The sequence below is a fragment of the Crinia signifera genome, chromosome 3 (genome assembly GCF_055691185.1).
Source record: "Crinia signifera chromosome 3, ASM5569118v1, whole genome shotgun sequence".
Taxonomy (NCBI): Eukaryota; Metazoa; Chordata; class Amphibia; order Anura; family Myobatrachidae; genus Crinia; species Crinia signifera.
Window position 1 is genome coordinate 85,754,602 of NC_139219.1, and position 24,241 is coordinate 85,778,842.

Below are 24,241 nucleotides of genomic sequence, written 5' to 3' on the forward strand. Positions count from 1 at the left end.
GGTTACCAGAATCCAGTCCTGGATTTGGAACCGTCTGCCTGCCAACAGATTGGATGAATCTAGCCACCACTGTAGCGAGATCCTGGTTCTTGTTGCAAGGCCAATCCTTCTGCGCATCTGCAGGGGGGAGCCGGACCATTTTGTCAGAATGTCCAATTGAAAAGTCCTGGAATGGAAACGGCCAAATTGTATTGCTTCGAATGAAGCCACCATCTTGCCTAGAAGCCGGAGGCAAAGATGGATCTGTACCAGAGGTGACTGTAAGACCTCCCTGACCAGCTGTTGAATTGCAGTGACCTTTTCCATCGGCAGAAAGACCTTTTGTTCCGATGTATCCAGGATCATGCCCAAGAAAACCATCCTCTGGGCCGGAACCAGCGATGATTTGGGCATGTTCAGGATCCACCCGTGGTCTCTTAGAACCTGTATGGACAGATTGAGAGCACTGCTTAAAGCCTCCGCCGACCCTGCCTTTATTAGCAGGTCGTCCAGGTATGGCACTACATTGACCCTTCGGATCCTGAGTAGTGACATCATTTCCGCCATTACCTTTGTGAAAACCCGCGGGGCTGTCGACAGGCCGAAAGGCAACGCCCGGAATTGGTAATGGTCTTTCCCCAAGGCAAACCTGAGATAGATTTGGTGTGGGGGCCAAATAGGAATGTGTAGATAGGCGTCTTTGACGTCTATAGAGGCCAAGAACTCCCCTTTCTCCAGACTGGCGATCACAGAGCGCAAGGACTCCATCCTGAACTTGAACACACGCAGGAAGGGGTTCAGTGACTTTAGATTCAGGATGGGCCTTACTGAGCCGTCTGGCTTCGGGACCAGGAATAAGTTGGAATAATATCCCTGGCCCTGCTCCGTGTCTGGCACCGGTACAATTACCTGAGACTGAAGCAGCCTGGTAATGGCCCCCTGAAGGAGCACCTGATCTTCCTGGGATGCTGGGAGTGCCGACCTGAAGTATCGTCTGGGAGGAGGTTTGTCGAATTCCAGCCTGTAACCTAGAGAAATGAGACCTCTGGCCCAGGAATCCAGACCCGATGCGTCCCACACCTGGCTGAAATGCAACAATCGCGCTCCCACCGCGAGAGAGTCTCGTGGCGGGAAAACCCCGTCATGCTGCAGGCTTAGAGGAAGCCGCGGCATTTGGACGGTCCTGGGTGTTGGAGGAGCTAGGCTTCCTAAACTTGCCTCTCGTGCCCCTGCTGGCATTGGAGGCGCCCCTGGCCTTGGGGCGAAACCTGTTCCCACGAAAGGACTGCTGGGAAGCACCTGTGAAGGTACGCTTTGCAGCCGTGGGAGCTGATGGAAGGAAGGTAGATTTTCCTGCTGTGGCTTTGGAAATCCAACCGTCTAATTCACTCCCAAACAGCCATTCTCCTGTAAAGGGAATACCCTCCACACTTTTCTTTGAGTCTACGTCTGCAGACCACTGACGTAGCCACAAGGCCCGTCTGGCTGAAACTGCCATGGCTGAATTGCGCGCGTTTATTGCGCCCAATTCCTTTTGCGCCTCGCACAGGATCTTAGCGGTATCCTGAATGTGACGCAGACTGTCACCTATCTGGGCCACAGTCATGTCACCCAACAACCCTTCCTGAATCTGGGTTGACCATGTATGAATTGCCTTAGCCATCCAGCAGCTGGCTAAAACTGGGCGCTGAGATGCCCCACTAGCCGTATATATGGACTTGAGGGTAGCTTCCAGCCTCCTATCCGCCCCATCCTTAAGGGTGGATACCCCTGGGACTGGTAGCAACACCTTTTTAGAAAGGCGGGAAACAGAGGAGTCCACTACCAGTGGCTCCTCCCATTTCTTTCTGCCCAAAGGTTCAAAAGGATATGCATTTGTGAACCTTTTTGAAAGAGTAAACCTCTTATCAGGGTTTTGCCATGCAGCCCTGAAAGCAGTTTCTAACTCTGCCTGCTCAGGGAAGTACACTGGCTGTTTCTTCTGAGTCATGAAGAAAGGATCTCCTTCTGTGGATGCCTCTACTGGGAGATCTAAAACATCCCTAATGGCCCTGATAAGGGGCTCGGGACCATGCACTGCCGCCTCAGGAGCTGGTTCCTGCAGACCCTGCTCCTCACCCTCCTCCAATATGTCCTCATCGTCCTCATCTGTGTCAGGATCCATAGCAGTAGCCTGCCTCTTTTGAGGCTGTGCGGGTGTGAAGAAGCAGGAAGTGACAGCGCGCGCCCAGCAGAGCTTGGTCCCGCTCTGAGTGAAGCCCCGCCCCCTGTACACGGAGCTGGCGCTTCTATATATTTATACTGACATTAGGTGTAAATATATATATATATATAGGGTGTGTGGTGCACTAACAGCGCTAACACTTACTCAGTGTTCTCCCAGTGTTTTACAGTTTAACAATACACACTGTAAATGATAATTACAATGTACAATAACATAAGTGAAAAAACACTCCAGAAATTATGACTGTGTCGTCGGAGGTCATCAATTTGTCCTAATTTCCGTAGGACCAAGAAAGTTCATATAGCAAAGTGGTATGACCTCTGCGCCTTCAGTGTTTTTACACAATTCGTGATACAGTAATCCTTCTCAAACATTGATATATGCGTACCAGCAAGTAGGTGGGTGCTCGCATGTAGCAATGTCTTTCAGTCAGACGATGTCACTCCTTCACCTTTTCTCCTGTCGGCACGTCTCAGTGGACCATTCCGGACATGGGAAAAGTGGCAGGAAGGATTTATTAATATAAGTGCTTATTTAGTGACTTTGAAAAAGGTTTTTCTCATGAGTGCTTTGTGCATGAGAAAAATAGTTAGGTGAACTACGCCACCTTGTGGTGTATACAAAAAATACACATGTGAATCACCTTGTGAAAAAAATAGATTAACTTTCTTAAAAGTCAGACTCACACTCGGAGTATCTCGGTCCTGGTATTGTTTCCAGCGAGTGTTCTCCAAGAGCCTTAAAACCAAAAAAGTCTCCCAGAGAGGGAAGAACTCATAGCGTGATATTGCTTTTGTAAAAAGTACATTTATTCAAAAAACAACATATAGCGATTTAAAAATACATAAAAACAGTAACAAGTGAACCCGTACATAGGTAAAAGAATTTGTAGCTTATCTGGTATTGATGCCAGTAGGGGATGGAGAGGTAATTTACCCAACCGGTTTCGTCCGCAGTACATCTAAATACGGACCCTATACCCTGGGGGTTGCCAAGGCAACGCGTGAACTGCGCGCAGACGCAGCTTCATTTCCTGAACGCTACCCAATTAAGGGCAATCACACAGGGTATATATATTCCCCTACACCCTGATCACTTCATCTCTAACCCCTGAGGAAGTCCCAGTATAAGGAGAAAAGGGACGAAACCGGTTGGGTAAATTACCTCTCCATCCCCTACTGGCATCAATACCAGATAAGCTACAAATTCTTTTACCTATGTACGGGTTCACTTGTTACTGTTTTTATGTATTTTTAAATCGCTATATGTTGTTTTTTGAATAAATGTACTTTTTACAAAAGCAATATCACGCTATGAGTTCTTCCCTCTCTGGGAGACTTTTTTGGTTTTAAGGCTCTTGGAGAACACTCGCTGGAAACAATACCAGGACCGAGATACTCCGAGTGTGAGTCTGACTTTTAAGAAAGTTAATCTATTTTTTTCACAAGGTGATTCACATGTGTATTTTTTGTATACACCACAAGGTGGCGTAGTTCACCTAACTATTTTTCTCATGCACAAAGCACTCATGAGAAAAACCTTTTTCAAAGTCACTAAATAAGCACTTATATTAATAAATCCTTCCTGCCACTTTTCCCATGTCCGGAATGGTCCACTGAGACGTGCCGACAGGAGAAAAGGTGAAGGAGTGACATCGTCTGACTGAAAGACATTGCTACATGCGAGCACCCACCTACTTGCTGGTACGCATATATCAATGTTTGAGAAGGATTACTGTATCACGAATTGTGTAAAAACACTGAAGGCGCAGAGGTCATACCACTTTGCTATATATATATATATATATATATATATATATATATATATATATATATGTATCATACATTTTAACCTGAGGGGTGTCCCTGGTGGTCCAGCGGCAGCACCCCTATGCCAGTTACCAGACGCGGTGTTCACGCAGTCCCTGCTGGAGGGCCGCCATTACTAGCCGTCGTCTTGCCGCACCAGAAATGGCTGCGGGGACCCCTTGTGGGACCCCCAGCCTGTACTCACCACTGAAGTCTTCTGACCTGTCAGGGGTGTGCGGCGGCTAGGGGACTTGCTCGCCACAGCGCAATGCTGTGCGGTGACAAGTCCCACGCAGGACCTGAAATGTCCTGTAGCAGGGTCAGCTCTGCACCTGAAGAGGTCGGGGACTGACCCTTCCCCTGACACCCACGAAGCAGGACAGCTGTGTGGTCACCACAGCGCCCCAAAATAACAAACTTGAAAATAAATGTAGAAAAACTCTGGAGCATCCAGAAGCACTGCCTCTCCTGAGGCACATTTTTCAAAACTGACTAGTGGAGGGAGATTGAGGGGAGGAGCCAGTGCACCCACACTGAAAGTTCTTTTATGTGCCTGTCTCTCCTGCGGAGGTCTCAACCCCCATAGTAGTGAAGCCCAGTATCCCATTGGACGGTAGAGAAAAATGTGTAGTCATAATTGTAGTGCGCGATATAGTATATATTGCACTTACATTACATTGAATAACTGCTGTAACCTTACTCAAGAATTTGACTGTGCTAGTAGACTGTGAAGTGGTTAAACCTGTGTCTATGCAGGACAATATAGCAGTAATTACATTTAGGTGCACATTAGAATGCTGAAGTAAGCGGATGGGAAGAACGGCAGACTACTACATGGCATACTTACAGCTAATGTCACCTACCCTTTCCTAAATGAGTTTGGCTTACATTCGTACAAGCAAAATCTCGATGATAGATCTATATAGACAGTGAATTGGTCAACACCACATGGTCGACATGCATTAGGTCAGCAGGGTGAAAATGTCAACATGATAATAGTCAAAACAAGTTTGGGTTTTTTGCCACATATTTTTAAACTTTTGCTTGATATACCTAGTGTTCATTCTGGGAAGCGGTCATCTATTAGAATGAAGTTAGGTCTACAGTCATTAGGTCGACCCCACTAGGTCGACTGGCAGGAAGGTCGACCTGACTTAAGGTCAACATGGGCCAAGGTCGACATGACTTAAGGTCGAATTTGCATAAAGGTCGACATGGGGAAGGTCGACTGGTCATAAGGTCGACATGGGTTTTTCACTGTTTTTTGAGCCGACATGTGCCGACAGGCGGTATTTCATGCCCTACCATCCACTAGGGCGTGGTGGGAGAATAAAATAGTGTGCCCGAAGCATTGCGAGCGTAGCGAGCGATGCGAGGGTCCGATTCTCATTGCCAACTGTGTCCATGTCGACTATGTCGACATTCGGATAAAAAAACAGTGAAAAACCCATGTCGACCTTATGACCAGTCGACCATCCTCATGTCGACCTTTATGCAAATTTGACCTTAAGTCACGTCGACCTTGGCCCATGTCGACCTTAAGTCAGGTCGACCTTCCTGCCAGTCGACCTAGTGGGGTCGACCTAATGACTGTAGACCTAAGTTCATTCTGACAGATGTACCGCTTCCGTTCATTCTAGCACCCGCTATCTTTGAAAATCCATGCAGTTCCTCTTCCCTGCCTGGGGTGTCGCTGTCTGCTGTGGTGTTTCTAGCACAGGTCTGGTTTGCATATCAGTGTTGATATCCAGACCACTATGCTAGAAGCACTAAAGCAGACAGCGACACCCCAGGCAGGGAAGAGGAACTGAATGGGTTTTCAAAGATAGTGGGTGCTAGAATTAACACTAATACCATCTATATTAAATAGTTTTTCCAAATTGTGCCACCGCCGTTGATTAGCCCTGCCGCCGCCAGTGCTCCACTCCACCACTCCAGTCCCTGTTCCACCACTGCCAGCGCTCCGGTCCAGCTCCACCACCACCCTCGCTCCAGCCCCCGCTCCCCAAACCTACCGCCGGTTGCATTGGAGCGATCGCATGTGGTTAAGAACCACATGGGAATGCGCATACAAGTCAATAAATATTATATGCAGGATATAATATTTTTTCAAAGCAACATGCGACCGGCGAACCCAAGCATCGCGTCAGTGAACCCATTATACGTGCATACAATCCTTCGATTTATCGCACAGATGCCGTTGAAATCGAAGGATTGTATGCAATGTCACCCTAATTGGCACCTTAGCTAACAGCTCTGAATTACGTTCTGTGTCCTTAGGTCCTTTTACAAGCAGTCAACTCATTCAACTGCAGCCGACTTGTTGTTGAACTGTTATAAATAATTTCATTAGCCAGGAATGGATTATAGAGGCTTACTGAGTTACTGAGCCCGGGTCTACGTTTACACAAGATTCTATTTCTATCGACCCTGCTTGTCATTTGCTGTGAATTAATTTCTAGTGAATGAATCCGAGTTCAATTATATCCTCGGCTAGTTCTCTCCACAGGAGAGACGCTAAGGAGTCATTACAGAACAGGAACTGGAGCTCCTCTTGCGGATCTTTGATACAGTCCCTTTAATAACAGTTAACAGACAAAATGTAATTATGAACAAACATCATGGCGATCTCCCATCTGTGGCTAGCGACATTAGCTTTGTAAGAAGAGAAAATGGTTATTTTATGAGCTAAAAGCTGCTGAATTAATGAACTCTGCACTTTCAAACAGAAATCTGTGCATTAACCAACGAATCCACCTTTTTTGGTTAGATGCAGCAACAGACTTAACTGACAGAAACGAGCAATTTCGATATATAGACCCTCTTCAGTTTCCAAGAAATTAATCCCTGTATCCAAAACCGGAGGATCATAGACATAGACATGGGGCGATTTCAGCCCCATTTATAAGTGATCTGACTAGCATGGATTACTCTATGTGTATGCCCTGCAGCATTGGCGATGCGAGGTCCAACGCGTCGCTATATCCTGCATGGAAAGACAATGCTTGCACTGTCTTATCTGCTAGATCACGGTGTTATGCCTATAAACAAAACACTAGGCAAAACCCCGCTCCGCACACAGCATCGCGGGGTGCATTGCTAATGCCCCGACATGTGCTTAGCACATCGATCTGCACCAAGGCCATCATAGTCCTCTGTGTACACGGCTTCAGGCTCAACACTATACCAATCTTAGGGGGATATGCAATCTCCGGCGAGCACCTCCCTTTGGGGAGATGCCCGCCGGGCCCTATTCAATGCTGTCTTCCCCGAAAGCATTGAGCAGGGTATCTCGGCAGAACGAGCCCGACATCACTAGCTGTCGGGCTCGTTCTGCCGAGAACAGCCGGGAAGTGACGAGCTGCCGGCTGCAGCTCGCCTCTTCCTGGCCGCAACTCGCAGCCACGCCCCCTTTTCGCTCCCCGGCAGGCGGGACATTGAATCTCGCCTGCGTGTTCTCGGTCGAGCTGACCGAGAACGGGACTGGGTCACGGCGGTCGAGCAAGCTCGACTGCCGTGACCCTGACATTGAATACCCCCCTTAATGTAAATAATTTTATTTTTAATTCCTTTAAATAAATTATACGTGACAGTGTGTAGGCTTCCAGATACCGCAGCCATGCCCACAGTCACCATGATCTGCGCTCACTGGACTGAAGATGGAGATGTGACTTAATTGTTTGTATTGCTTCAGCTCGTACACGTCACACAAAAGGTGTACATTTAAATCTGCATCATCCCTTGTGCATAAATATATGTTTCACTATGCATTGCAACAGAAAGCCTGAAAACCCAAATAACAAGCATCATGTATCCCATAACTGACATTGTTAGTTTTAGCTTTTATTTTGAAGTTGGGTACACAGTAGATGACATTCTAAACTAATTTGGCGATAATTTTAGCTTTTATTTTGAAGTTGGGTACACAGTAGATGACATCTTAAACTAATTTGGCAATAATGACCATTCGTTATGACAAATTCTTAAATCGTTCACAGTGTACGCACTAGATCACTAGCGACATGAGCTTCTGTGGGTCGCTAGTGATGTCTTCTGTATGTGCAGTTCAATTTGAGGATATTGTCAGTGCCAGCATACTACTGAATATGGCCACTGATGGTATCTTTTGCAAGATAGCACATTGTGTATGCACTACAGGTTGAGTATCCCCTATCCGAAATGCTCGGGACCGCGAGCATTTCGGATAGGGGAATTTTCCGGTTTTTAGAATATTTTTTTTTAAGCCATACTTACCTGTCCCCTGATGGTCCCCGGGCGTCCCTCGGCGTCCGCGCAGTCCCCGGGCGTCCACAGCAGGCCTCCGGCATCTTCTCCTGGTCTCCAGCGGTCCCAGGAATCCATTGCGCGAGTGTGCGCGCGCGCACCGGTGACGTCACCGGCGCGCGCGCACACTCGCGCAATGCATTCCTGGGACCGCTGGAGACCCTGGAGAAGATGCCGGAGGCCTGCTGTGGACGCCCGGGGACTTGGTAAGTATGAAAAGAGGGTTAGGGGTTAAAAAAAAAAAAAAAAAAAAAAAATTCGAATGATTCCAAAAACCACGGTTTTTGGAATAATTCGGATAAGGGATGCACGGATAGGGGATACTCAACCTGTATATCATTTGGCCGAGTGTTCCAGGGAAATTGTAAGTGTCATCGTATTGTATGCATGTTGTCTGGTGTGTTCCCGACATTAGAGTAATAAAATAGTTGTATGATTCCATCCCCTAATGGTGCCCATACATTTTGCGATAAGCAGCAAGCAAAGCGACGTGATGCACGCTCCCGCGGGCATAGCAACGCACAGTACAAAAAGTATGTGCTGCACATACTTTTTGTACTGGACGCAGATCGCATCTCGTGCAAAACGCAGCAGTGCGAACCGATGCGATCCGCCCGATGCAGCGTGCAATGCGCCGCGTTTTATCGCAACGTGTATGGGCACCTTAAGCATGATAAGGTATGGTTCCATGTTTAAGTTCTGTAGAAGCCTGGAGGTTCTCAGGAAGAGAAAGTCAGACTTCCTAACCACATTGCTTTGTATAATTAGTGGTATGGATCCTGGAAAGGTTTTATAGCACTTAAAACTCAAAATAACTGGTCAAACTGGACTTCTGGTTACTATTCTAACTGAAATAGACATAATGGACACATCCGCTGTGTACAAGTCCCCTCAGTGGAGAATTTGCCCATATCATCCAATCAAGTTGCTATGTTGCTGACTGGTTGCCATTGTAAACGTCTCCACTCCTTTTTCTACTTCAAACATTTCCCCCATGTGTCAAGCAGTGAAAAAAATGGAGAAGTTTCTCATAGCAACTAATCGGCTTCTGTAAATCATCATTTTATACAAATGTACTTGATACATGCTACCTCACAGCTGATTTTTGGTATTGGTAATGTCTCCAATGGTCCACTTCTTATAGATTTACTTCACAGCATTTTCAAGATTTTAGTTTGATAAACATTGGAGATGTATAGGGACTAAGGGGGTTATTCTAGTTCACTCTTTCTGACAAATTCCTTCTTAGATGTACAAAACCAGGTGCACTGCAGATGGGGCAGATGTTACTTGTGCAGAGAGAGTTAGATTAGGGTGGGGTTTTATTTCAAAGTGAGATCTATATTGCAGTGTAAAAATAAAGCAGCCAGTATTTACCCTGCACAGAAACAAAATAACTCACCCAAATCTAATTCTCTCTGCACATTTTACATCTGCCCCCCTGCAGTGCACATGGTTTTGTCCATCTAAGAAGGATTTTGTCAGAAAGAGTGAACTAGAATAAGGCCCTAATATACAGAATCATAATTGTTATCTTAAAAATATTGCTATAATTGTAAAATGATCAACTATTTATGTTACAATTGGTGTTTATTTAGAGCAGCACTGTCAATTTGCTTTAGTTCCAAGAAATCCCAAGGATACAATGCATTACATTCATAGTCATGAGCACGTGGTGCTAGGCATGCACAAACACACCCCAATGTCTGGCACCCCAATTGACAAACTCATTTTTATTTTATTTGTCTTAAAACAAATAAAAATAAATTGATGGCGATGTCAGTGAGGAGAAGACTAGCAGGGTGCAGGTGGTGCTTTAAATGGCAGAGGGCCCCCAGAGTGCATCAAAAATTTAGGCATGGTTGCATGGAGGAGAAGATGCATGGACACATAATAGTACACCACACAATAGTTCCACTTATACACATTGTGCCAGCAAGAGACCCTTAGACACATTGCACCAGGATTATCCACATCATAATGCAAATTTTGCATTATGCAATACACTATAATGCCCCCACGGTAATGCTGGTGACTGGTGTCGGACATCAGATGGACAGAAATCTAACTTATGAGTGCAGTTTCGTTCGCAAACAGCTTTTTCAAAAACACTCTTTGAAAAAGCTCTTTGCAAGTGAAACACGTCAGAGGAGCTGCACCCAGAGGTTATATTTCAGTCCATCTGATGTCATACACCAGTTGCCAACATATCCACACCATTTCCTATGCCCCCAGAGTTCATCGCCATGCTAACAATTCACAGATGGCATCAGCCTTCAGTCACTTCAAGCGAGCCCAACACCGCCAGCCAGAGCCAACAACACTGCAGGTGAGAGACGCAGTGCTTGCACATTACCATCACCTAAGAGCCTCCATGCAGACGGGCATATCGATCAGCAGGACTTCCGATGTGGGCGTCGCTTCCCGGTACCACAGCAGCACAAGTGGATTGATTGTGACAATTGGGGACAAACTACAGATCACCAAATACAGCAAGTGATCAGCGTAGTACACACTATATTATAAGTATATTGCGGATCAATAATCATCTTTGCGTAAAATAAGATATATATTAGTCTACCTGTGGATTACAGAAAAGTGCTGGAAATTAGACATTTAATAAATTAAGAGACTGAAAATTGGTACATATTAAGTATACGTGAAATATTAAGGCTCACAGTTAATCAACTATTCTCTGGGGATTTGTTATGTTTACATGCATAATCATTTATAGGTGGCTGGCCAACTAAGCTCTACGTTTAATACATATTCATTATTTGATTGAATTGATTGGTTATTATGCTGTTCAGTTCATAATGCAAATAGCTTCACTAGCGAAGGGTTACCATTAATTTCAATATTCCTTCCATTTTGAACTTGTTACCCACCTAAGGAGTTGATCCCATTACTTGCGGATGATTCGCGAGTGTGAATCATCATGTCACCAGGCGCACTTTGCGGCCGGTCCAATTCGCTTAAAAGTGCTCTTACCTCCATAGTAGTGCAAGCAATTTTAAGCAAATTCGTCCCTGCGAAGGTTGCGAGTTAACCCTTACACTTGTCTGATGGACAAGTTGGACCTGATTGACTCGAGATTTATCGATTGTGTATGAGGATCAATCTCTTGGTTAAGCTGTGTACACACAGAGCAATATGATCGCTGGCAATATATTGCTCAGTGTTTTCCATTTTCATCAGCGACCAGAAATGGTCGCTGATAAAAATGTCACACTGTCGGGAGAAGAGGCAGGGGAAGTCGCTGGTCGGAGGAGCATGCTCCTCCGACCAGCGACCATTATGGGTCTGAATATGGGAGCACGCAGGAGCCGGGATGAAAGTGCAGGAGCAAGACAAACTAAAAACAGGGACTGTGCGCACCAAACATTTACACTAATACACACACACACACACACAGCACTGCATCACCGAGTCCCCCTGCACACTAATACACACATAGCACTGCATCACTGTGGCCCCCCCAGCACACTGATACACACACACACACACACAGCAGTGCACCACTGAGTCCCCCCAGCACACCCATATACACACAGCCCCACTGAGTCCCCCAGAACACCCATATACAGAACTTATATAGACTGTGGTACAAACACACTGCATACCTTTGAATATGACCCTCTCCAGGAGGGACAATGGCCACTTTGTGAGGGTGACCCAGGGATCACCAGGCATCATTCCACCGGGTGCCCCGATGAACTGCTCCTCCACCGTGACAGTGCTGGCCGCACCATTCAAATCTCAAGGCTTCAATCTGAGCTCACTGCCGGCACCTGATTGGCTGCCAAACCACGAGCTCTTCGATTGGCTCGTGGTTTGACAGCCAATCAGGTGCCGGCAGTGAGCTCCGATTGAAGCCTTGAGATTGAAATAGCCGCGACGCGGACCTGATCCATCTGATACAGCGGCAGCCAGCCAGGGGAAGTTGTCACCTTGCGCATCCGCTCTGTGTGTGTGTTTGTATGCTGCTGCTCCACATGCAGTACCGTGTACAGGAGGGGGAATAGTGCGGCCAGCACCGTCACGGTGGAGGAGCACTTCATCAAGGCACCCGCTGCAGTGATGCCTGTGATCCCTGTGCCCCTGGGTCCCACTCACAAAGTGGCCACTGTCCCTACTTGAGTTTTAAAATTGCCGCGCTCTGAGCGGCAGCCGGATGAATTGTTAACTGCTCTGCCGGCGGCTGCCGTTAACGCAAGCCACCACTCTGCCCGGGGAGATCTGCTTCCTAGCTAATTTGGTCTCCAGGAGGCAAAACCTGGCACCCGGGGTTTGTCGAGTTCGGATCTAGATAGATCTATCTAGCTAGCTATATAGTGTCTGTGTGTTACCAAAATACTGCCATCTGTTGGCAGCAAGTGACACTACCTCTCTTCCTCTCTCAGAGGCAATCATGTACAATTAGATGCCTTACTAGCTTTCAAAGCATTTGGTTCAAGCGGGCTTAATAGTATATATAGGTATGTGTTAAAAATGTAACACTATAGATTTAGGGCAGTATTCAATGAGAAAAATTTGCAGTGTTTTATGGCGAGTTTGTGCTATTTTGGAGTTGGAAGGAGCATTTTGCTCTCCAAAAGTGAACCACCCTATTCAATGTGATATTTTCGCCGTCTTTTTAAGTGATTTTCGCCGTGTCTCTCCGTGTAGCAATTCTCCATCTTTTCATGAAGAACTGGAATGTGAACTTTTAAACAAAAAGTTTTTTTTTTTTTTTTATTTTGGTGTAAAAAAATCAGTTTTTTTTTTTTCTGTGAAGGGGCATGTTATTTTTATTCATGTGCTTATAGCACACGAATATATATTTAATTAAAAAAAAATTTTTTTTTTTTTTTTTTTTTTACACAGTGCAGCCAGCAGGGGGCCGGAGCTCTCGAGCCGCTCATTAGATATTCATATATTCACTGCACCCGATCATTACATATGCACGATCGGGTGCAGTGAATACTGGGTCCCCCGCTGGCTATAGGGGGGGGGCAGCTTGTGCTGCCTGGGTCCCGGGGAGCCCTCCTCCCCTCCACATATGTTCTGGGGCAGCCAGGGAGACTTTAATCTCCCTGGCTGCCACCGTCCCCCGGCTCCCTGCCAGCTCCCTGCCGCAGACGCTCGTCTGCTGCAGGGGTTAAGACTCGCCGCGAGTGTCGGCGAGTCTTAACCACATTGAATAGTGGGAGCAGGAGTGGCACCGAGCCCTCCGGAACAGGACGAGTGCATGGCGAGAGAAAAAAATCTCTCGCCATGCACTGAGAATTTTCTCATTGAATACTGCCCTTAAATCACTACAATTAAAGTAGAGCCTAAATATTGAGTGTCGTTTAAAGTGGCTGCCCAACAGCTGACGCTGCTCCAAGCACTGCCTCCTCCATCAGTGCAAATGGGAACAGGGTCGTTCGACCCCATTAACTCGTTTACACTCAGGGCCGGCGGAACCCGCTCAGCAAGGGATGCAAAGCAGGGAGGCGCCAGCCAGCAGAGGCGCTCTCCCTGCCCCTGTCGGCTGCCGCTGCCTGTGACACTGTCTGACAGACAGCGGCGTCGGCAACAAGAAGCACCCACCTGCACGCGGGGAAGGGTGAGTGTCGGAGGAGGCTCCGGGGTTACTGCTAACTGCAGTACTGGCAGGAGCCACTAGATGCCCCCATCTCAGTGTGGAGCTCTGCATGAGAGAGATGGCCCGGGAGCCTACAGAGGAGCTGGCTGAGTGAGTTTGTTTTTATTTGTGTCTATTTATCGATCTATATTATCTCACTCTCTCTGTCTATATCTATCTCTGTCTGTCTGTGTCTCTCTCTCTATATATATATATATATCTTTATCTCTGTCTGAATCTATCTATCTAGCTATCTCTCTCTCTGTATCGATCTATCTATCCATCCATCCATCTATCGTCTCTTTCTTTCTCTCTCTGTCTCTATCTATCTATCTATCTATCTATCTATTATTCTATCATCTCTCTCTCTCTGGGGGAGATTCTCTAAGAATCTCCGCCCCCCATCGCATATTTAATTATCGCATATGCTGTAACATATGCGATAATTAAGGCAAAGGACAGCTCTTGCGTTAAGAGCTGTCCTTTACGGTGAGAGTCGCCGGGTCCCAGCAGGTCCCGGCGGCTCTCCCCTCCCTCCCACACCCGGCGCTGCTGCTGCTGCGCCGGGCTCTCCTCCTCCCTGCACCCGGAAGAGGATCAGTGCAGGGAGGAGGTCATTGGTCCGGGCAGCACTGCGCTGTGCTGCCCGGACACAGGTGAGGGGGCGATGCGGGGCGGCGGGGGGTCGGTGCGGGGTTCGCGTTAGAAGCCCATTGGCTTCTATGGGGCATCGCCAGATTTTTCTGGCGATGCCCCCCGCCGCGGTAACCCGGCGGGGGATGCTTACAGCATCCCAAAATGCGGTAAAAACCCCGATAACGGGGTTTTTACCGCATTTTTAGCTTAGAGAATCTCCCCCACAATCATCTATCTCCGTATGTCTATCTGTCTAATATCTGTCAGTCTGTTTATTTATCTAACTATCTGATGAACCCCCTCATATGCCGCCCATACATGGCGCGGTGTGCACCATGCATTTTAAACTATATTACATTGCATCTATTTCAAAACACATACAATGGGCTCTTGCACCGCACGTTTTAAACTAGATGCGATGCAATCTAGTTCAAAAAGTACCTGCAGCACATACTTCATGTGCTGTGCCATGTGATGTGCGCGGGAGCACGAATATCATCGCATGGCCACGTCGCACCGTGTATGGGTGGCAATAGTGCTCAGTTATTTCAAAAAAGGGGAAAACAGGAAGGCTAAAGACCTGTGCTGGCCGGATGCTAAAAATATACTCACATATATCTTAAGTAACTGAAATAAAACAGAAATATACTGTATAGTGCAATACAGTAAAGTAAAAAAAATGGACTGGTGAATACTATTGCAATCACCCTTAGCTAGGTGAAAATAGACCTTAAAGGTGTATCTTTTAGGAGTTCCCTCTGGCAGTGTCTCCTATCCTCTGGTTCCAATTCACGCCGTACATCAGATTGGGAAGATACACCTTTAAGGCCTATTTTCAACCAGCTAAGGGTTATAGGGCAATCGTATCCACCAGTATTTTACTTTACTGTATTGCACTATGTATTTCTGTTTTATTTCAGTTACTTAAGATATAGGAGTATACCTGTTACCATCCGGGCAGCACAGGTCATATGTATATGATACACTGTGACACCTGGCAATGCATGTGGAATTATCACCACCAATATTTAAGTTTCAGTGTTTTAAGTAACTTTCCTCTTTTCCCGTTTTTGATAAAAAAAAGTGAACATTGGAAGGGAGTTCAAGAGATTTTTGTATTTCGGATATATGTGCTAGGTGAAACATACTCAATTTAGTCTGTGAGCGCAGCTATGCTTATCAACTTGTTATTTTTATTATTTATATATCTGCCTGTCTATATTCATCTATTTAATTTGGGAGTGGATTTACACACACACACACACACACACACAGTTGTCATCCATTGCAATCCTGGGGAAGGGGACTCTAACAAATTGTCCCTTTATGAACTATGGAAGGGAGGGCGCAAAATTTTAGTTTGCAGGAGGGCGCCAGACACCCTAGCACCGGCCCTGTTTACACTGCACAGCAATGAACCAGAAAGAACCCAGCTTTTTAACTGGTTCATAATGCTGGGTTGCTGGACCCAGTAAGCCTTTTTGGATCACACCTATTACAGGGTCGAACCGACATGAACCCGGTACTTAGGTGCGATCTGAAAGGGTACTCGTTTAGCAATTCTGTGTATGCTGCCTGTTCTCACTTGCCACTGAAAAAGGGCAAATATATATTTTTTATAAAATGTGTGTGTTCCTTTTGTAGGAATCAGATCAATAAATAATGTGAAGTGTTTTCACTTGAGAAAAGCAATAATCCTATTCACAAAGTGCAAATACTGCTGAATGCATACAATGACAACGTGATTACATAATCTCACTACCACCCTTATTTTATTGTGAAAAAGAAGAAACATTATTTATTTGTAAATAATACAGGAAACATTTACATAGGGAGATTAGATCAAAGGATCACACTCTTTGATGTTGTTATCTGGGCAGGAGCATATGGCTCTTTTATAAATAATTAAGAAGATTACACTAATGCGATTGAAAAACAAGGTTTCTATTATAAATATGACTGTTGACAAGCAGCAGCCCCCTCCCATAATACATTCCTAAGCCCCTCCCTAATACTGTGACATCAGCACCTCCTGGCAGAGCCATTCCAGCAGCTAGTTTATCCCAGCCCTTTATCGCTGCCTGGAATCCACAGCATATAAAACTTGTCAGATTCGCCCAAACCAAAATAGGGGTTAACAAGCATCACTGATTTCTCAAATAAAAATAGTGAATTAGAATACTTCGGCAGCTACTTCTTTAAATCAGCTGAGATTCAGAGCTGTAATTAGAAGCTTGCCCTTTATACACATGGAACACATACACAAACATTTATATAGTGTACATTTATATGAACATTTTACAGTATATAGGTCATTTTACATAATAAGGTTTGAGAGCTTAAGTTATTACATCCTCCAAGCTCTTGCATACAGCAATATATTATGTTTTCTCAGTGAGCTGTTGGAATTAAGGACCCTGTTTAAGCATTTCATGTTTAGGTATATGATAAGTATTCTGCCTCCATTTATGGTAATAGCTTCTAAAATGATGTTTATTTTATCCAACCCACATGAGACTAACATTAATCTCAGGGATTTCATTGCAAATGCTCTGTGTGCAGAGGCTGTTGCAGAATTGATCAACTACTTGTTTGCACAGCGAATCTTGCGTGACTCAAAACTGTGCGCAAGTACTGGCGATGAAAAGTGGGACATGTATTTTAGTTGTCCTATGACTGAAAGGGTGTAACTGGGCTGTAATGGGGGGCATTCCGCTGTAAACAAAGTTCAGTGAGGGCGTGTTGAAGTAACTGCAGAGCATACAGAGCTGGGCGCAGGGCCGAGCAGCCAAGAAGGGCTGCTGGTTTGGCTATGCAGAAAGACCGGGGTTGGCCGAGCAGCACAACTTCCTAGCACTCTGCTCAGCTGCCTGGCTCGCATAGGGCAACATGTACTAAGTGATTAAACGCACTGGCGTAACTATAGCACCGCAGCCACCGCCACCGCGGGGGGGCGCTGTGCATATGGGGGCGCCGGGGGCTGCGGTGCTATAATTACACCTCCCCCCAATCCCCCGCAGGCTTACCTATTTCGCTGGTCCTGGCGCCTCCGTTCTTCTGCTGAGGACCACCACAAAATGGCCGCCCCCATATAGCACATTGTTCTCTGAAACTGTCTGCTGTATGGGGCGGCCATTTTGTGGTGGTCCTCAGCAGAAGAACGGAGCCGCCGGGACCAGCGCGAAAGGTAAGGCTGCAGGGGATTGGGGGGTTTGAATGGGCGGCGGGGGCGCCCCCCCTAACAGTGGGGGGGCGCCCAAAACATAGCTACGCCGCTGATTAAATGGGATACGGTCACTAGGTCTACAAGCACTAGGTCAACATGACTGAAGGTTAAAAGTTTTATTAGGTTGAGAAAAGCATAATGTCGACAGTCAAACTGTCGACATGGGTTTTTTCAGGGTTTTTTTGGAACCGCCATGTGCTGACTGGTGGTATTTCATGCTGCCCTACCATCCACTAGGGCGTGGTGGGAGAATAAAATAGTGTGGCGAGTGTAACGCGGCACAGAGCCCGAAGCATTGCCAGTGAAGCACTACGCTTCAGTGTCCATGTCACCCATGAAAAACACCACACTTTTTGACTGTCGACCTTGCCCATGTCGACCTAATGACCCTGTCGACCTTCATGCATGTCGAACTAATGCTTGGAGACCTAGTTGCTGTCTATCCAATGATCCCATTCCGATTAAATGGAGAGTGATAAACCACCAATCAGCTCCTAACTAATATTTCAAAACTAGTCTGTAACAACAGTTAGGAGCCGATTTCCAGCATAGTACATATGGCCCATCAACTTTGGCTGGCAGAGCAGCTTAGAATCCTAGTGCTGTGCTCAGCAGCATAGAGAGATGGGGGTGTACCCTGAGGACAGGCCCATGTAACTAAAGGTATACTATGTCCACTTTTTCTATACGTGGGCACAATGTACGGCCACAGCTTTTGTACAGCCCTTCCATCTCTGGATGTAAAGTATGCATAGCTACACCTGCTTTGGACCGCTATCATGGAGGTGCAAGCATGAGATGATGATGACAACAACAACAACAACAACAACACAATTGAGGCTTCCACTTCACAAACCACCTACATGGTCAAATACATACACCCATCCAGCTCTACATTAGGACTCCCAAGTTGGCACAATTAATGTACCATGTATAGGAAGTGGCTCTGTCATTATGACCCTTTATGTTACCAGCAGCAGCACATCCCTGGCACAGTACACATCCGGCAGCAGAACATCCCTGACACAGTACATACCCAGCATCTGCACCCCCCTGGCACAGTACATTTAGCCAGCAGCACATCCATGGACACAGTACATTGCCAGAAGCAGCAGCACATCCTTGGCACAGTACAAACCCAGCAGCACGACCATGGCACAACACACCCTCAGAAGTAAATCCCTGGACCCTGGCACAGTACATAGCCAGTAGCACACCCCTGGCACAGTACATACCTAACCCAGCAGAAGCAGCACATCCCTGACACAGTACATACCCGGCAGCAGCTGCACATCCTTGGCACAGTACATTCCTAGCAGCAGATGCACATGCCTGGCCCTTGGCACAGTACAAACCCAGCATCGGGAGCACATCTCTGGACCCTGGCACAGTACATACCCAGCAGAAGCAGCACATCCCTGACAGTACATACCCAGCAGCAGCTGCACATCCTTGGCACAGTACATATAGCCAGCAGCACATCCATGGCACAGTACATACCCAGCAGCACGACCATGGCACAACACACCCTCAGAAGTAAATCCCTGGACCCTGACACAAAACATACCCAGTAGCACATCCTTGGCACAGTACATTAATTTCCCAGCAGCAGCTGCACATGCCTGGCCCCTGGCACAGTACAACCCCAGCAGCGGGAGCACATCTCTGGACCCTAGCACTGTACATACCTCCTCACGGAAGTGAACCACCTTCTGGCCGGTCTGTGTCTTCAGCACCGGGTAGCAGGACACTGGCTGCGGCTCCGCGGTCCCCCTGTGCAGGGCATAGCGCTTCTGGAGCTCAGGGTCCACAAAACTGTGGTCTATGGCTTCGTCCTGCTCTTTGGGCGGCATCTTCTCCCACTGGGCACCGTAGCGCTCCCGGATCCGCTCCTTGTCCTGCATGATCTTCTTGGCCATGGAGTTGAGCGAGGAGAAATAAGCAAAGCGATTCCTCTCTTTCTCGTCCAGGGGTCGGTTTAGGTTACCAGATGTAGCCACCCGGGCAGCGGCTATTGCTGCCGCCATAGAGGCCATGTCTCCTGCGCTGCCCTGGAGGAGGAGGTGCTGATCCTTCGTGTGCGGCGGGGGCTCTGAGTTGTCTTACTAGTGTATGTACTAAGCGCCGGCGGCAGCAGCAACGCGTCCTCCCTGGCAGCTTGCAGCTACACTGGCACTGAGAGACAGCCGGCCTGCCACATCTCTCCTCCCTGCTCCGTCCCTTTCTCCTCCCTTCCTCTCACTGTACTGTGGATTTGATATAGGGACAGCCACTTCCTCCTTTTCCGAGCACATGCCCCAATGTGTCTCCCATTCTGTAACTTCCTCTGTATTAGGGACACTCCTCTCAGCCATCCTCCTCCTCCCTGTGTGCTGCTGCTGCTGCTGCTGCTGCAGCTGCTGCAGCTGCATAATAAATATATACACCCCTGACAGTAGCCCTATTTCCAATCCAAACCATTCATAAAAACAAAACAGAAAATGCGCTTAGCGCCTCTTGCACATTGTAGAACCTGCACATATCGCCAATACTGTACACAGGGAGCCCGGAGATACTGCTGCTTTTACAAGGATTTACAGGATTTGTGATACAACAAAAGCTCCTTAAAGAGATTCTGTTTTTCTATTATTTCCTGCTATTGACAACAGTCATCTAGAAGTATTATGGGGCATATTTATTCCAATCTGCATTTTTTAATGCGGGTGTGAGAAATGTTTTATGTGTAAAGTGAAAACTATTTTTACACAAATGTAGTAAATTTCTCTTGCAAGGAGACAGGATCCGATAAGAGCCCATCCTGGAGAAGTGCTGGTAGCAGTGGCCCTTATTCTGAATCGGACGGTACGGCCCGCGTGCGGCCGTACCGCCGATGTTTTTAGTCTGCACATGCGCAGAGGTCAATCTGCGCATGTGCAGCCCCATTCGCCGCAGACGTATTTCGTCCGCCGCAAAGGGGGCGTATAGGGGCGTGAGGGGCTTCATACCCTCATTTCCCTATGTATACGCCCCGCGTTTCATGGGCGTTCCCATGCAAACGCGGGGCGTATGCATGCTAATCAGGGTATGACGCCACTGATGGGGGCGGAAAGCTGACGTCGCCGGATGTCAGCTCTCAGCCCCCATACAAGCTATCACACGGACGATTGTCCGTGTGGTCTCAGCTTGCGGGAGCTGCTGTGGCGTGCGGCCCTGCCTTCGATGGTCGACGACCATCGAATGCAGGGGGCAGCTCCCACCATGGTGGAGGCGTACGCCCCACCATTTTTATGCGGATCGCCAGCCGTCCGTGTACGGACGGCCGTGGCGATCCGTCTCGTGGGCGGGGATTGGTTTGTGCGGCCGGAGCACCGTGTGCGGCTCCGGCCGCACCAACCAGAATAAGGGCCAGTGTGCGGAGAAGCCATCAGACATTGGGCAGGATGTACGGTACTCTTTACTTAGAAGGGCGCCCATCTCGGCCATCTCGGGCATTGAATGCACTAAAAAATCAGGTGCGATGCGACAGACGAGATGCCCGAGATTTCCCATAGGGAACAATGTTAAATGTCTCAATTGACCCGATTTTCCTGTTCAATGCCTCAATTGACCCAATTTTTCCATAGGAAACAATGTTAAATGGGCCACAGAGGCCAAATAGGCACCCTGAAGTGAATAATGGCCACCCGAATTGTTAACGCCACCCCACGCTCAACGTCAACCCGAAGCGTGGCGAGCGCAGCGAGCCCGCGAGGGGCGACGGTCTGCGTCCTACGACCTTTTCATACCCCCACTATCCACGTCGGCGTGGAGTTGAGAATAGAAAGTGTGGCGAGCGCAGCGAGCCACCGAGCCCGAAGCGTGGCGAGCCCCGCGAGGGGACGCGGATACCTTCACAGGTATCCGCGTCCCCTCGCGGGCTTCACAGCTGTCCGCGTACCCTCGCGGGGCTCGCTGCGCTCGCCACGCTTCGGGCTCGGTGGCTCGCTGCGCTCGCCACACTTTCTATTCTCAACTCCACGCCGACGTGGATAGTGGGGGTATGAAAAGGTCGTAGGACGCGTACCGCCGCCCCTCGCGGGCTCGCTGCGCTCGCCACGCATCGGGTTGACGTTGATCGTGGGGTGGCGTTAACAATTCGGGTGGCCATTATACACTTCAGGGTGCCTATTTGGCCTCTGTGGCCCATTTAACATTGTTTCCTATGGAAAAATCGGGTCAATTGAGGCATTGAACAGGAAAATTGGGTCAATTGAGACATTTAACATTGTTCCCTATGGGAAATCTCGGGCATCTCGTCGGTTGATCGCACCCGATTTTTTAGTGCATTCAATGCCCGAGATTTTTTACTAACGATGCCCACGATCAAAATCGTGGGCGCCCTTCTAAGTAAAGAGTACCGGATGTACTTAGAGGAAAATTAGGTAAAACCCCCGTTTTACTGCATTTTCAAATGTACCAAAACCCGGCCGCCCCGTCTTCGCAGGGCAGGGTATCGCCACCCTATAGAAGTTTCGGTACTTGTGTATTATAGCGGCGCCCATCGCATCGCATACCATTAGGCATACGATGGTATGCGATGCGATATCGCGCGATGTTGTACAATGGCATACAATTTTAAAATTGTATGACATTGTATATGGCATACAATGCCATACAATGCGATGGGATGCGATAAAAAATTGTATAAGCACCCTAATGGGTGCTTACAATGTTGAATGCACCCCCACGCCACCCCCCACTATAAACGTGAACCCGAAGCGTGGCGAGCGGTGGCGGTACGCATCCTACGATCTTTTCATACCCCCACTATCCATGTCGACGTGGAGTTGATTTTATAAAGTTTGGCGCGCGCAGCGAGCCACCGAGCCCGAAGCGTGGCGAGCCTCGCGAGGGGACGCGCATAACTTCACAGGTATACACGTCCCCTCGCGGGGCTCGCTGCGCTTGCCAAGCTTCAGGCTCGGTGGCTCGCTGCGCTCGCCACACTATATAAAATCAGCTCCACGCCGAAGTGGATAGTGGGGGTATGAAAAGGTCGTAGGACGCGTACCGCCGCTGCTCGCTACGCTTCGGGTTCACGTTTATAGTGGGGGGTGGCGTGGGGGTGCATTTTACATTGTAAGCACCCATTAGGGTGCTTGTACAATTTTTTATCAAATAGTGGCGTAAAATCGCATCGCATCGCATGCCATCGGGTGTATGGCATGCGATGCAATAAAAACATTGCACGACCAACATCGGGGGGCGCCGCTATAATACACAAGTACCGAAGCTTCTATCGCCGCCCACTGCCCGCCGTGGACATTCCTTCCCCCCTCCCCATCCTCTGTGCTGCTCCTTCACCCACAGCTGCATGTCACAGCCGGGGATGTCCTTCCAGCTGCAGGGGGGAGGAGGAGATGCCAGGGACCGCCAAAGAGCCCAGGAACACATCACAGGGCCTCCGCCACTGCACAGCGATGCAGTGGCGGAGGCGCTGTGCTGCCCGGACCTGTGACCTCCTCATTCCTGCACTGTACATCCTCTTCCGCTGGCTGGCGCTGTGCTGCCCGGACCTGTGACCTCCTCATCCCTGCACTGTAAATCCTCTACCGGGTGCAGGGAGCAGGAGGAGAGCCCGCCCGAAGCAGCAGCTCATAAGCTGAGTAAGGGAGGGAGGAGCTGTCAGGACCCACTGCGCATCGCTGGCTCACCGGAAAGGACAGCTCTTAACGCACGAGCTGTTCTTTGCCATAATGACTGCATATGTTAGTGCATATGCGATAATTATGTCTGCGGTAGCCGGCAATGTGCGGTGGATGAGGAGCGCGGATATTAGAGCATCCCACCCATTGTGGGGACCAGGACTGGTGGTATTTTTTGAAATATGCAGCTGCGTTTCTATGGGTGGTCTAGTGCACACCCTTGTAGTGCAGAAGAACTGGGACTTAGGGATAACCGGAACCAGAACGGAACGCCGGACTGGACAGGCTCCATTCATCAAACTCTGCATTCTGGAGCTTGAAGTGTCGTGTCCGGTCCAGGGGGTGCCTTTTTTAGGGGTGTCCCGTCCGTGGGGTGCTTGTGATAGCTTTCACCGGGAACATAATAAGGGGAGATTACAGCCGACTCCTATGGTCTGGACTATTCCAGTTATTACTACATCCCTGGACCACACAGTGAGGCTTTATTCTTCCCCTCCTCCTCTTCCTGTTGACAGGTGTCACAGGCAGCCCCACGGTATGGTACACCCCTGGGACAGACAACCCCCGGACTGGACACTACAAGCTTTGATGCAGCAAGCAGAGATTGATGAATGGAGCCGGTTCGGGGTTCTGTCCAGTTCTGGTTTTTATCCATACCCGAGAAAACTGTGAACCCCCTCTCTGTCCCGGAATGGAGTATCGCCAGTTCCCCCTGGATGGTGGCAAATTAGTAGTCCATAGGCTGCTATAGGATAATGCCATCTAGAGATGTTGTTATCTATCTTAGCCAAGCTCTTTAGCATAGCCGCCCCC

At 48.1% G+C, this 24,241-nt stretch overlaps 2 protein-coding genes across 3 annotated transcripts in view; both read right to left on the minus strand.

The window, feature by feature from the left end:
• Positions 1-20,071, minus strand: part of C3H1orf198 (chromosome 3 C1orf198 homolog) — a 45,506-nt gene extending 25,435 nt beyond the window's left edge. The window contains exon 1 of one of the 2 annotated variants that reach the window (XM_083176144.1): positions 19,454-20,071. In XM_083176144.1, coding sequence (XP_083032270.1) covers positions 19,454-19,801 — 348 coding nt within the window. In that variant the 5' untranslated portion in view covers positions 19,802-20,071. The remainder of the gene's footprint in view (positions 1-19,453) is intronic. The other variant, XM_083176145.1, reaches the window with a different exon arrangement.
• Positions 802-2,542, minus strand: LOC146063603 (uncharacterized). The gene is made up of 2 exons (XM_083176146.1): positions 931-2,542; positions 802-894 (listed from the first exon to the last, which is right to left on the minus strand). The coding sequence occupies exon 1, from the start codon at positions 2,141-2,143 to the stop codon at positions 1,121-1,123; it is 1,023 nt and encodes a 340-aa protein (XP_083032272.1). The 5' UTR covers positions 2,144-2,542; the 3' UTR covers positions 802-894; positions 931-1,120.
• Positions 20,072-24,241: the final 4,170 nt, after the last annotated feature.

What these genes read in the sequence shown, in the direction of transcription:
- LOC146063603 (XM_083176146.1), bottom strand. Translation starts at nt 2,143, where the DNA reads ATGGATCCTGACACAGATGAGGACGATGAGGACATATTGGAGGAGGGT.